At 39.9% G+C, this 14693-nt stretch overlaps 1 protein-coding gene and 1 long non-coding RNA gene across 2 annotated transcripts in view; one reads left to right on the top strand and one right to left on the bottom strand.

The window, feature by feature from the left end:
• The first annotated feature begins 252 nt into the window (after positions 1-252).
• LOC138050506 (uncharacterized) overlaps positions 253-14693 on the top strand; it is a 15543-nt gene continuing 1102 nt past the window's right edge. Inside the window, exons 1-2 of the long non-coding RNA XR_011132636.1 lie at positions 253-364; positions 8861-9049. This is a non-coding gene — a long non-coding RNA (uncharacterized lncRNA). The remainder of the gene's footprint in view (positions 365-8860; positions 9050-14693) is intronic.
• LOC138048586 (uncharacterized) lies at positions 6749-8128 on the bottom strand. The gene has a single exon (XM_068894758.1). The coding sequence runs from the start codon at positions 8126-8128 to the stop codon at positions 6749-6751; it is 1380 nt and encodes a 459-aa protein (XP_068750859.1).

Below are 14693 nucleotides of genomic sequence, written 5' to 3' on the forward strand. Positions count from 1 at the left end.
ACTGGTCTTTAAAATTCACGTATTTTAGCACTTCAGTCATGTTTCTGGATCTTGAATAAGAGCGTTGTTATGGTCAAAAACAGCCATGAAAAAGAAGACACAAACTGCGTCATTATCACTCTCGTTCCCAGAGCTGCGTTCCTCTTGGCCAGCGCCTCGGATCGAGGCCTCGATCCGAGGCGCTGGCCAAGAGGATCGCAGCTCTGGGAACGAGAATGCGTCATTATCGACTTCTCATCACGCATGATCGGTGATACTTTGTTTCGTGACATAAAGATACATAACGAGCGAGAACAAGATATGATGAGGTTAGCGCAATGAAAAGACCTTTAGCCAGATATTATGAAGTAGATTTACCAGAAAGGTAAGAGGAAACTTTACCTATCTTAGGCTATGGTAAACATGTGTTCACATGGTAAGCGTTAAAAAGAAAGAAAAGCATCGAAGCGATTTTTGCCATTTCCATTTCGATGCCTTTGTGTTGCTACACCTCAACCATGACAAGGCAGACGTTAAGAAAACAAAATTAACAGAGATGAAGATAAAATAAAATTTGAAGAAAACTGGGGCAAGAGAACGCATAGAACTTACTATAACAGTACACTTCCTTTGTGTCGGTCATCTAAAGAGACTGTCTTCAATAGAGAAATATCACGCAAGCAATTGCCTTACACGTCTTCTCGTAATTGACATGAGTATGTTCCAGAATTGCATCTTAGCATGCTAAATACAGGATGAACTTCAGTGATGCAGTTTTGGTTGGCCGGGAAACAACATTGTGCCACCTAATTGACATGACGGGAATAATAGAGCCCTTGCCAAAATGCATCATGCATAGTTTTCTATCTGTGCATAGTTGATGTCTACCGAAACACTGATGGCAATTTCTTCTTCGTACTTTCTGGCTTATTTTAACAGAACAAATCACCTTGAATCAACGTCTTAGTAGCTTTGAAATATCGCCCACCCGACACTTTATTAATGATAAAATCACATCGCATGCAAGTTTCTTAAGCATCACGAACGCTATGTTTTGTTTTTACTTTCGAATTGAGCATGGGTACTTCACAAGAAACCGTTGAGGTTAAAATTAAGATCGATTTTCGAAGAGAAATTGCCACCCTGAATTGCTGAAAAGAAAAGCTCGGCTTTATTTATCCTAAGAATGGAGTCGGACTGATTGACCATGAAGGTGCACCCGCTACATACGGGGCTCTAAAACCTCTAAAAGTTATAGAATATTAAATGAGTGCTATCTTCTTACACGTCGTAAAAAGTGTAGTTACTGAACCGTAAATTGAAAGCTAAAATTTTACGAGAGTGCTTATGCCTAAAGTATTTGTTTTTGAAAAATGAGTGCTTAGAATTTTATAGTAATCAGTGCTTAGGCCTAAAAGTATTTGTTTTTGAAAAACGAGTGCTTAGAATTCATGGTGATCAGTAAAACCAACCAAACCTAGTGTGCAGTTTAGACGTTCTAGAACTCACTTAGGGAGTATTGCTATCCTAGAAGTTAGAACATAGAACGTCTAAACTTAGAACTTAAGAAGTTTCCACTTACGACCGTTTTATCTAGAATGCTATAAAACCATAACTAGAGCGGTTCTAGAATGCTATAAAACTTTTTATTTATAATTTCAACCATTTTAAATTCTATTTAATCACGCACTTTTTAGAGCTCTTCTAATTAGAGCAGTTCTAGAATGCTATAGGACTTACTAATGTCAAGACATGCACCTTTATGCAGGTTATGTGTTCGATATTATTACTATAAAACGAGTTCAAAAGTGTTGGTTTAGGTGGCTACTGAACCATACATCCTAAGCTGCTATATGCTGCAGCTGACTTTGATAGTCTAACGAAACACCTTATCTTACATTCATGGCCTGTGATGACAAATTCAAGTGTAGTTAATTTTCATTAATTGTCATTCCACTTACCAGAGTTAAGTCGAAGAGATTACCAGAAATTGTTACGTAAGCTAACAAGGGCAACTCTGCTAAATTTACCAAATTCTTGGTTTCTTTTTCCTCGGCGAGAACATCTATTCCTGGAATTTCCTTGTGATGTAGCCAGAACATTCTCATCTACTGCAGGACGTTGCTACATCCAGAAATAATGTTCAGTGAGAACACCTGAGAATATCCTCAGGGACCTTACTGATACTAAATCAACTGGGTTGGACGGTATATCTGCTTGGATGATTCTCTAAGAGTGCTTACCCACTTAGTGGTGTCACGCTATCAATGATAAAGGCGCCACAGCAGATGAAGGCAGGCACGTAGATGTTGTTTTCCTGGTCTTCGCCAAGGCATTTTACAGAAGGGCGCATGGCATACTGCCACAAAAGTTGTATAACGATGCACATTTAAATAGTGTCGGGAAAGATGATCTAAACGACCGAGAACAGAGAGTTGTCATAAAAAAAAGGAATCTACTTGATGTGCTATTCGAGCGGGTGTACTTCAAGGCTCCTTATAATGTCTACATATCGGGCCCTTTCTTTTTCGTAATCATCATAAGTTATGAAGATTACGAAAAAGAAAGGGCCCGATATATAGATATAATAAGGAGCCTTGAAGTACACCCATTCGAATAGCACACCATCTGCCTGGGCTAGCGATAGCAACACCGCGTCCGACTCGTTATAGTGTCGAAGACTGTGGTAAACTTCCCAAATGACCTGGTGGTCCGATTTACAGTTCGATCAAGAAAATCCATATTCCTGGAGTTAAAAAAACTTAATGGAGTTCAACGTAATCTTTTACGTAAATCACTGAAAGGTAAACACCTATTCACTCTGACTGCTTCCCTAGGGCCGCTGTTAACACGCCGGTTTCGTAATGATGGCTTGGTTACCAGCAACTATCATTTATCCTATAAAATAATATAAATATTGAATTACGTAAACATGATCCTGGGTCTTATCAAAAGAATTTATAAAGGGCTTAATATAAGATGGTTCCGACACTGAGAATGTTTTACCTTGTCCATGCAGGTCAGATCAGAGTAGGTTAGTACTTTTCAGTGTTGTGTGGTTATCTTATCATGTAAATTTGGTAAGAATTAAGAGAAGTGCAACTGAGTTTAATTTTAAGTATAGACCAATACAAGCAAAGGAGAAAAAAGCTCCATTTGTTATGCTTAGAGCAAAAGGGGATGTTTGCATCTTTTGAAGTCCGTAAAGTACAGCTAAGGCTTCACGTTGAATCTCCGCATATCTTTTATCCACCATCTGTTAAGCTTCGTGATGCATAAGTAACAGGGCGCATTTGATTCTCTACTTCTTGAAGAAGCACACACAACCCAGGAAACAGGGGCTGGCATCAACCACTAATTTGATTTCTGCTTTCATTGAGTAGTATAGGCTAAACACGGGGCTTTCGGTTATCAATTCCTTAATTCCTTTCTAAGCTGATTTCTCTGCTGTTGTCCACCTCCACGGTACTCCCTTTTGTGTCAGCTTCCTTAGGGGGCCAGTAAATGTTGTTAGATGAGCCCCGTATTGTAACAAATATGTGATGCTACCGAGAAATGAGCGTAATTGAGCTTGATCATATGGAAAAGGTGCCTCGAGAATGGCTTTCACCTTCCCTGGGACTGGTCGAACCCCATCAGCTGAAATAATATGTCCTAGGAATTTCAATTCGGACACTCTCATAATACATTTCTTTGCATTCAGCCTGATCCCCGAGGTTCGCGAGGTATCCAACGTCGTCCGTAGGTTCCACCAGTGTTCTTCTGGGGTCGATCCATACACAACGATATCATCAAAGTATAGTTCATCACACCACCCAGTCCTTCATGCACAATGCTCATAACTCTTTGATGCGCCTCTGGAGCTGACGCCAACCCGCCAACCCAAATGGCAACCTTTTAAACTAGTAGACCTTTCCAGCCGCCATGAAAGAAGTACTCTCTCGTGACTTCTCTGGCAACAGTATTTACCAATACGCTTTCCTTGGGTCCAATGTTGAAAACATCTTTGCTCCACTGAGTTGACGGAGCAGATCTTGGATCCGCGGAATCGGAAACCTTTCTCGTATGACAGCCTTATTCGCCTCTCTGAGATCTGCACAGATTCTCAGCTCACCATCTTCGTTGTAAACAATGTGCATTGGTGATAATGATAATAATAATAACTTTATTTATCGACCTTCGGAAAAATATACAGTAGATTTACATGTAAAATAAACATATATCAAAACGCATGAATTAAGATTTCAAAGGTACACTTAATAGGTTTAACTATGATTATCTTTGAATTAGTCTTGTTGCTGTAGGTATAAATGAACTCATAATTCTTTTAGTTCCTGATCTTGTTATTTTTACATTATTTTTTTGGATTTGACCTAAGGCTATAGTTCCTATTTACATGTGTAGTAATAAATACTTGATTAGGGTGTTCAGCATTGTTCAATGCTCTTTCGAGTTCTCATTTTATGTACTGTGATCGTCTTTCATCTAATGATGATAGGGTTGACCTAGCAGCACCAATGATGTCCAGACTCCTATTTTGTACTCTTTGGAGGTCATCTGCAAGGTATTGGGGCAGTCCGCCCCAAACCGGTGACGCATATTCCAAGAGAGGAGGAATTTTAGAACACTAAATGGTCAAGCCGACTTCCAATGGCATACCTGCTTTTCTGGTTTTTCGTAGATAGTAAAGTCTGTTATTTGCCTTTTTGACAGTTTGTTCAATGTGGTATCTCCTACCCATTTTATTTTGGTGCCATACTCCGAGTAATTTAAATTTAAGTACTCTTTCTAGATACACATCTTTGATATGCAGAGCGTCGGGTTGAGTTGGCGATTTCTGGAAAGAGATCAACATATCAGTCGTCTTTGTTGGATTCAACATGATGTTGTTTCTATAGACCAGCTCTGCAGACTGTCAAGCACTATTTGCAGGTTAGATTCACTACCTTTTGGGATACATTCAAACTCGGTACAGTCATCTGCATATTTACACATCATTCCTCTTCACGAAGTTCCTCTGGAATGAAATCATCAAAGTCGTCAATAAAAATGTTAAATAGTAGCGGTGATATTACAGAGCCTTGTGGAACTCCTGCCGGACATAGTACACCCGGAAGCTTTACTTGTTGGGATCTACTTTCCAAGAAGATTTGGATCCAGAGCCACAGATGTTTGAATGTATTTCTTGATTTTAGTTTGGTCGATAGGATGGAACTATGTCAAAGGCTTTGCTGAAATCAATAAAGAGGGAATGGATCGCTTTTCGACCCTCTGGGGTGTTGTCAGTACAAGTAAACAAGATAGATAGATAGATAGATAGATAGATAGATAGATAGATAGATAGTTTATTGACTGAATAAATGGCAGCCCGTGAAGGCTGAATTACATATTCATAAAACTAGAATAGATAAAATTACAAAACTAAGTATAAATTGTATTGCTTATAAATCCAATTAAAATATCAATGTTAAAGTCAATGTTCATTGTTTCTGTTAAGACTGGAGGTTATAATAAATGTATTTTTGAAACGGTCGGTTTTCCACTTTGGTATAGAAAAATATCTGTTATGCCTAAGAGAAAGTATTGAATTGTTCTTGGGAGGGAGCAGCTTATTTAAACGGTTATCACTGACTTTTACTATGGCGTCGAACATCTTATCGCAGATAGCTTCATTATAAGTAGTAATCTCTGGAATACCAAGAAAATATAGAGCATCGTTGTACGCTATACTAGGGCAGATGATTGCCAATTCTCTTTTCTGGATGCGCTCCAGTTCGATTTTCAAATACTTTGGTAGTGCATTGTGGAACACAGGTACTGCGTAAGTTAGGATGGATCTAACACATGTGGTATAGAATAGCAGAAGGTCACTAAAGGGCACTTTTGCCCTTTTTAGCTGTACCAGAAAATACAAACGCTTGGCTGCTTTTTTGACTATCTAGATAATATGATTGTTCCACGAAAGATTATGTGATATTGTTACGCCAAGCAACTTTGCACTTTGAACGATTTCTAATTCCTCTCCGTTGATAAGGATAGGGTTGAACTCCGGTGATTTCTTGGCGAAAGAAATTCGCAGCTCTTTACATTTGTCGCTGTTGAGTTGAACTCTGTTGTCGATAGACCACTGGATAACTTGATTGGTAATAAGTTGTGACTTGCTTAAATTACCTTTGGCAACAATCTCAGATATTGTCGTGTCATCAACATATTTCCATAGCTGAGCATTTAAAGAGCTGATTTCCAAGTCGTTGATCAGGACAAGGAACAACCATGGACCAAGTTTAGTTCCCTGAGGGACCCCCGATGGCACAGGTGCCCACTCAGAGAAGCAGCCTTCAGATAATTTGATTCGCTGAGAACGGTCAGATAGAAAGTCGATAATCCAATTGATGATGTTATTCGGTAAATCTAATCTACCCAGCTTGCCTACCAAGATCGAGTGGTCTATGAGATCAAAAGCTTTTCGGTAGTCGAAAAGTATCACTCTAGCTGTTGCACCATTTCCATCAGCTCCCATCGCCCAGTTGTGTACCATGTGTATTAAAGCTTGAGTTGTTGATGACTTAGGAATAGCACCATACTGATTTGGATCGAGAACTTTTAAGACAGCCGGCTTCACATAATCGGCCACGATACAATCTTGAGCAATTTTCGATAGACATGAAGTTAAAGAGATGGGTCTTAGATCTTTCTTTAAGTCATTTACTGGTTTCTTCTTCTGTAATGGTGACACATTGGCAAGTTTCCACATGTGAGGTAGACGTTGTTACAAGAAAGAGGCACTTATTATCTTACTAACTGGATAAACGAGGAGGTCAGCGTATTCACGTAGTAACCAATTAGGTATATCATCAGGACCGCTTGCCTTTGATGGATTGAGTTTCGACAACAACTTGTGTATACGGAGCTCCGATGTATCAGGGAATTTCGATGAGATTTCGTCAGTGGGTAGACGAGTCCGCGGCTGGTGCAGACGATACTCTTGTAGGAGTTCTAAAAAGGCATCGTTGATTGCGTTCGCCAGGTCATTTGGAGAAAGTTCTTGAACATCATGAGCATGAATTTGACTGATCAGATCGCTTGAATGTTGCTGGGCTCCGCGTAGTCTTTTAACTTCTTTCCACCACACCCTTGGGTTTTTCTCCTTCATATTCTCAACTTTAAGCTTGTAGAAATTTGCTTTACATACTTTCCTCTCGCGGTTTACAACGTTCCTGTACAGCTTGTATTGCACTGATTTGGGGCCCTTATTATGGAAAGCTTTTTGTCTTTTCAGAATTAGTGATTTTAAATGCTGTGTCATCCACGGGGCGTCAGATGAACAAACGCGAACTTTCTTGACTGGTATGAGAAGGTCAAGACCCGCGTGGACTGTTTCACACAACATGCTTAGCATGTCTTCGCAGCTTTCAAAGGAGGTAAACAGACTAGGCCAATCCATACTGCTTAAGAATCTTCCCATTTCGGCTTTGCGGCTTGCTCGCATATCACGCTTGAATACATACTTTGTTGAGCGACTGCTAACACGAGTCCTTGGTTCTGCTGCTAGGGTATTATGGTCTGAAAGACTGAACGGCGGAAAATGACGTGGATCATCATAGAAATCATGTAGGTTGGTCAGTATCAAGTCGAGGATTGCGTCCTTTCTGGTTGGCTTTTTAACGATTTGCTTAAGACGAAAGTGCTTCTTCAATGATTTAATGTCGAGGCGATTAAAGTCACCCGCAACAATAAGTGCACAGTTGGGAAATTTCGACTCAGCAAAAGAGAGAGACCTGAACAAATGCTCGCGCATAGAGGAGTTCTCGGTCTCAGCCCAGTGAGGATGGTAAACTACAGCAACAATAAGGGATGAGAAACCTCTTGGCAGGCGGTTTGGCCGTAATTGTACCCACAAGACTTCGTGATCGTCACAACAGGACAATTCTTGAAGTTGTTTGAATCTGGAACCGTTTTCTTTAATATAGAGGCAAACTCCGCCATGATCGTTCGACATTCGATCTCTCCGAATGATGGAATAACCAGGAATATCTACAACGGTGTTTGCGATGGTTGTTTTCAGCCACGTTTCGGTAATAAAGGCGAGATCAACTTGAGTACGAAGGAGAAATTCTTGCACTTCCACTAACTTTGGTACAAGAGACATTACGTTTGATACCATGATCTTTGGTGTATAAAAAACCGATCTCTGAGGAGATTGATCTGAAGGATTTGGTCCCGAGGCCTGTACTACATCCCGCGAGAGCACTTGTAGATAGTTTACCACAGTTGAGTGAAAAGCGTTCCTGGCCAAGGTGTTAGCACTTCTAAAGGCTTTTGGCTTGCTTTTTCAACCGTTACATTATAACCTTAGTCTGCATTGTACCCCTGGTCTGCAGTCTTCATTTTACCCTGGCCAACTCAGTCGAAAATCCAACTCGAATTCCAACTCGAAAATCCAACACGAAATCCTAACTCGATAATTAGTCTATCTCCCTGTGAATCACCAGCTTGACAATGGTCAACTCTAACTAACAGCTTGGAAAGCTTGAATTCCATTTAAGGAGGCTCTAACCAGTTTTAACACGTTGAAGAGAAACTCTTCAGAAAGACTGACACTACAGACTGTATCAGGTAACAGCAATGTTATTTTACCATATGAAACACCGATTATTGCCGAATAAGAGGCGGTCATTGTTGAAAGGTTACCTTGGCAACCTGAAAGCCCAGCAAAAACACCCTATATTTGGCTTTAGTTGCTCATATCTCAAAACAAATTCGGGGACCCACATCTTTTATTGATAACAAAATGTTTTTATGCTCTTAGGCAAAATGATGTATACGCTGACGTGTGTGCTAGGCAAGTTTTCCTGAATATTGCTCATTTTGCCTTTTTCAGGGCACGAAAATCCTTTGGGACTTGAAAGCCCTGTTGGCTTTGTGTATGCACTGTGTACACTCCGACAGCAAGTATCTTATTGTTCTCTTTCAACTTGATCCCGTAAAAAAATGCGCTTGCTTGGTGTACAAATTACCAAGCTCATATTCCTCATTGTGGTTTGTGTCTTGGCGGTAGCTATTTTCTCAGGTAAGTTCCAATATTTCCTTAGAGTTCAATTTTTTTTAATGAAAGACCACCGCGATCTAAGAATAACAGAATCGATATTTAACAATTATTCTACGAGGGCGCGCTGGATAGGAAGTGACAGAAAACCAACGAGGCGCCCAAGTAGAGCAATTGTTTTATTAAAAACTCCATGGTGTTTCTGGGGGTAGTATTGTCGACTGAAGTATATTGATTTCTGCCTCGGTCTATTTCCGTCCAAAACGGCTTTTGTCGGTCATATTTTTCAGAGCTGCAAAAATGTTTTCAGCACGCTTTATTGCTGACGCGTTCCTTGACCGTATTAGGTAACCAGGTATATGAACTGATAGCCTGTGTCCGGCGAGCCAATGAAAATGTTGGAAATCTCATATCCGTCGTTCAGTTTTTAATTCGAACCTAAGACCTGGGCAACACTGGTCGGATGCTCCACCGCCATCATTGAACTCCTAGAACTCCCGGGAAAATACAATCATTGAATAAGGAGGGGAGGGGGGGGGTGGGGTGGGTAGAGAAGCAAAGAAGACGTCAAAAGCCCTAACCTTTCCAACGGTTTTGTCTATGATTGTATGAGAGTAGGAAATCTGCTTTGAACCCTTACAACTCTCGTGGTATTTATCATAGACAAAAAGTAGTCGGGAAGAGCTGTATTTCAACCCCGCTTCGGTTAAAGCGCAAAAGAAATAGTTTTAATTAATGGGAAATTGTTGTGTTATCTTCGAACATTGAATTGGGCGAAGGGGGAAGAAGAAGGAAAACCCTTCAGTTTTGTACAACATTGAATAAGGGGGGGTGGGGAGAAATGCAAAGAAGACGTCAAAAGTGCTAACCTTCCCAACGGTTTTCTCTGATTGCAGGTTAACCTCAGTAGCTCCCCAAGGGAAACTAGGGGCTTGGGAACTAGGTCGAAGTTCCAGTAGCTCAGTGCACTGGGTGGAGCATCCGAACAGAGTTGGGGAGGTCGCAGTTTTGAATCCTGCCTTGGACTCTGATTTTTCGGTTGTTCTTTCCCACGTCGCTAGGCAACTAGTTTTTCATCCTTCCCACGGACGCATTACACCTTAAATATCTATATATGGTTTTCCCCTGACGTCACAATAGCCATGTTGGAGCACAGAACAACAGAGAAAAAAGTTTTTGGGGAATTTGACTCGCATTTAATGCAAAACATGAGTCATAATTTGCTATTGTTTTGTGCACGAGCATGTCCGTCTCATCACGTGGTTGAAAACTATCTGTAGTTGCATATATTTAGCAATTATTTGCCAATATTTACTGAGCCTGGGGCAAATAATTATTTTAGTATAATTTCAGAGCTGAACAACAAAGAAATCGATAGTTTGTTTAGCAAATCAGTTTTAAGGCCACCCTGATTGACAACAAGTTTGTTTTCTCGTAATGGCTTCCGTCTTGTTTCCTTGCCGACAATTACTAAATAAAACTTTGCAAATTAATTACGACTCTATTGTGCTACTTCACGAAACACGTATCAGACGCCCAAGCAGGCTATGGTGATGCTAGCTCTGGGAGAAGGCTGACTTACATTTGAAAAGTTTAATACCATACTTGGTTGCATTTTGCGTTGCCTTTATTTCCGAGATGTCCTCGTCGGCCGGCTACTGGCAGCCATTTTGTTTTGCTTTACATTCACCGCCTAGCGCGGTGAAAATAGCGTCATATAAGGAATCTCTCAGCCAATCAAATTGCTGGAAACTCTTTCTTCAGCTCTCAAGTTATACTAATTAACAATTATTCGCCGAGGGCGAAATAAATATTGATGATTGTTATGTACCTAGACTTTCACTCAACAAAACGAGCACTGTGATCGGTTGATTCTCGGTCACGAGCTCTTGGTCAAACTCAAATGTATCCGGACCTACGGTTGTTGAAGGAAAAGTCTAACTATATAAGAAAGCACTTAATATACGGTCCCTCCAGAAACTAGTTAGTTTTGTTTTCCCTCTAGTCCTGATGTTTCCCTCGGAAATGAACTGTTTCCCTCGGGACCATACATTAAAGTGCCCCTAACCCTTCAACTTACTTTTTTGGGGGTAGATTTTGACATCTTTCAAGAACTCATTTTCGGAAAAATATTTCACAAATGTTGAACCTTATTTTTTTACGAGCGCTTGAAGTTAGTAAAATTTGTAATTTTCTGCGCTCTATAAGCCCCGCTGGACAAATTATTCTCTCGTGAGCTCCTTAGGAACAAGCCAATGAGAAGCGTCTGATGACACCGCGGCAAAATGAGTGCGCAGGCTTGAGCCACGCGCGAATCGTTTCCACGCGCGAGGGACTGGTACCAATTAAATTTGCAATAGAAACAACAGCGCGGCAAAATGGCGGCAATTTAAATTCTCTGTGTTTGTTTTCATTTTGCGATGATAAGGACAACACTACTTTGATAAGGTTTAAATTTTGAAGAGAGCTTCCTGAAAGACTAATCTTCCATGTGTCTTTTCAAACCAAAAAACTATACTTCAAACCAGGAGAATTTTACCTTGCATTCGAGCGCTAGAGCAAAAGTACGAAGTTCGTAATTTTATTGGTCGCGATGGTCTCTGCGTTGGTAAACCTCTGGGGGGAAAACTGTGCACTGAGAAGGAAAACGCCGGCTAAACATCTTTGCAAGGGCAGAATGATAATTCCTTCTGCGAAGATGGCTTATGTTGCTCCTGTTGAATGAGGAAATCCTCTGTTTGTTTCATTGGAATCATTTTAAAGTGAGAAATAAGCTTAAGTTCTTTTCATGCCCGCATCCCACTCATTCGGCAACTTGGATAAGTCACTTACCTGCCCTCCATTCTCATATTTTACAACACTAGTTACTTTTACATGAGCGAGGCAATAAAATAAAGAAAATAAGTCTTAATTTTAAGAGAGGATCGCAAAAAAGTTTTGAAACTAAGTATAAATTTGACTCCAATGCTACTTGATGTTTCCCTTTTACTTGGAGTTTGGCAGTGGTCCATCGTTGAAAATATTTTTTCAGTATTTTTCCTGCAGCTGGCTGGTAACTGTAATTTTTTTATCCAGCTTTGTCGATCACCTTGTAGAGCCTTACTGGGATGAGGGTGGGGAGACATGAGAATCATGATAATGAAACCATTCACCTGCATGTGTTTGGAAAATACTGATTTCACTTTTGCATGCATTGCACCAGCAAAAATCCAGCCTAAATTTTGTGTAAAGATACTGAGAGAGGAATGTAATCATACATCCAGCAAGACAAAAGGCATTCTGCTTCATACTCTAACATTTTATTGTGCACAACTGATCCAGTTTCACTACCCAATGATAGACCCACAATGGCTCTATCTGGACCCACAATGACTCTATCTGATTCCTTTTCAACAACACCAACCACAACAACTACTATGGTATGTGTTACCACAAAACACAAAATACAGTAACTCAAATATCTCTCTAATTTTATTGTTGTAAGTACTGTATATTCATTATTAAGACTATTACAAGTAGGAGCATTCTCAGAAGTTAATATCCAAACCCATGCTCAGCAAGAGAAAGACTAGAATAACATACAGCTGTCTTTAAATGAAAGTAAGACAGTTTACTTGAATTAAAAAACCAAATTATATTTGCTTGTTCAAACATTGACTTAGGTGTGGCAAGTAAATAATTATCGTCCCTTTTCTAGACAATTTTGAAGAGCTGTTTGGAAACCATCTTATATTAATCACTGACATGCTCACATCTGTGATGTTTAATTTGCAGTAATACTGTTGTCATCATGCAGGATCTCATGCAGGAAAAAATGAGAGATAAATAACAACCCTGGCTTTTTTCATCACAAAACCAATAAAATATTCAATGCTGAAATCCTCATCGCAATCTCTGAAAACAATCTGGAACGTTGCTTGCCATGCATGGTTTGACCAGATCAGCACACACACACACTAGGAAGAAAGCACTGAAATAAGAATAAATGACATGTTTAAGAAACAACAGGAAACTGATCAAAGTAAAGCAATAATATTATTATTTCTTGGTCATTTTCATGCACAGATGTCACTTAAGATACTTGAAAAAAACATGGAAATCTGTGCCCTATTTGTAAAGATCCCTTTATAAAAAAACTAAACAACTGAACTGACTCCCTTAATAAGAGGTTTTGTCTAACAATGCAGGTAAAACAGTTGCTCACATCTTGAAAGTAATGACAGTCAAAATGACAGCCAGCCAGATATCAACACAAGATTTCTTCAGGTCAGATGACTGGGACAATGAAATCAACAGAAATCTAGAGATCAATTAAATTTAATCATACCACAACCTAGTGTGTCCTGCAAAGCAACAAAGAGCTGGAAAGGAAAGAGCATCACCACCTACCATACAAACCATTGCTCTGCTGTGGAGAACCAGGTCACAGAAAATCCATGGCTCTCGTATCACATGTTTGAGGTTAAAACTTCTGTTGTGTCAAAACCCTTAGCGTTTTTAGAGGAATTGCCCTTAAGCGAAAAACATTAAACGAAAAATGTTGTCAGTTTAAAATTTACAACTTTTAGGTCTTCAACGGTGAGACCGAAACACGAGCAAACATGGTTTGGCAAAGATAACTTCCATGGAAACGACATAAACAAATAAATATATTTCATGCCTAAAATAAGCTTACCTCTTTTGACTTTCTCGTTGGAAACAACTCGGAACTACTGTTTAGTTTTTCTGTCGAGTCCATGTTGAGCGTGAGATCTTGATCATCAAAAGGTCCAATAGAACTTTTCCTTCACCGCCGAATAAACTCAAAAGCAAAGAGCTCAAAAGCTCTAATCAAATGAATCAAATGTCTTAGAAGCGAAGCATGCGCACTCATTTTGCCGCGGTGTCGCGTCTGATATCTAACACTTTTTTTTAGCTGTGACGTAAGAAAAGGACACCATTCCATAACATAAGAGTGCGAGTTCGAAGAATATTTGTGAAAACTTACAATTGGTCTGAAAATATGTCCTCTTCCAAAGAGTTTTCCGAATCAAGTACGGAAGAGTATCTTTCGGACGATTCGGAATGCCTGGATTTTCAAGAAATAGAGACGGAGCAACGAGAAAATCAAGAACTTTTATCAGAAAGTTCGACTGCCGACAAAGAATCAGACAGCGAATTGCAAGCCTGTATGGACGAGCCTCTCACTGATGAAGAATGGCTCAAAAATTAAAGACAACAAAAAGAAGAAAAAAACAAGCAAGAAGTTCTTACGAAGCGGCTAGCAGACGAAACCAGCGAACTTCAGCCGTCAGATCGCTATCAGAAGGAATCTTATGCATGCCGATTCCCTTCTGTTTATTGTTAGGTTGCTGCATCCATAAACCACGAACTTTTCAACCATTTTCTCTGTGTTCTCCGCTAATCTTCACACATCCCAACAACTCAAGCTTGCACGATGTCCTTTTTTTACGTCACGCTCGATACTTTGGCCGAGTGGGGGACTGATGCGAACGATAGGTGAAAAAATAGTCAAGACCACCTCCACTTTCAGCGCTCGTAAAAAAAGCCCGGATTAAATATTTTTGAAATTTTTTTCGAAAACAAGCTCTTGAAAGATGTCAAAATCTACCACAAAAATATAACTTGAAGGGTTAGGGGCACTCTAAGTGTATAATTTTTACCGAGA

The sequence above is a fragment of the Montipora capricornis genome, chromosome 1 (genome assembly GCF_036669925.1).
Source record: "Montipora capricornis isolate CH-2021 chromosome 1, ASM3666992v2, whole genome shotgun sequence".
Lineage (NCBI taxonomy): Eukaryota > Metazoa > Cnidaria > Anthozoa > Scleractinia > Acroporidae > Montipora > Montipora capricornis.

Excerpts from the sequence above, each read along its gene's own strand:
- LOC138048586 (XM_068894758.1), bottom strand. The coding sequence starts at position 8,128 with ATGTCTCTTGTACCAAAGTTAGTGGAAGTGCAAGAATTTCTCCTTCGT.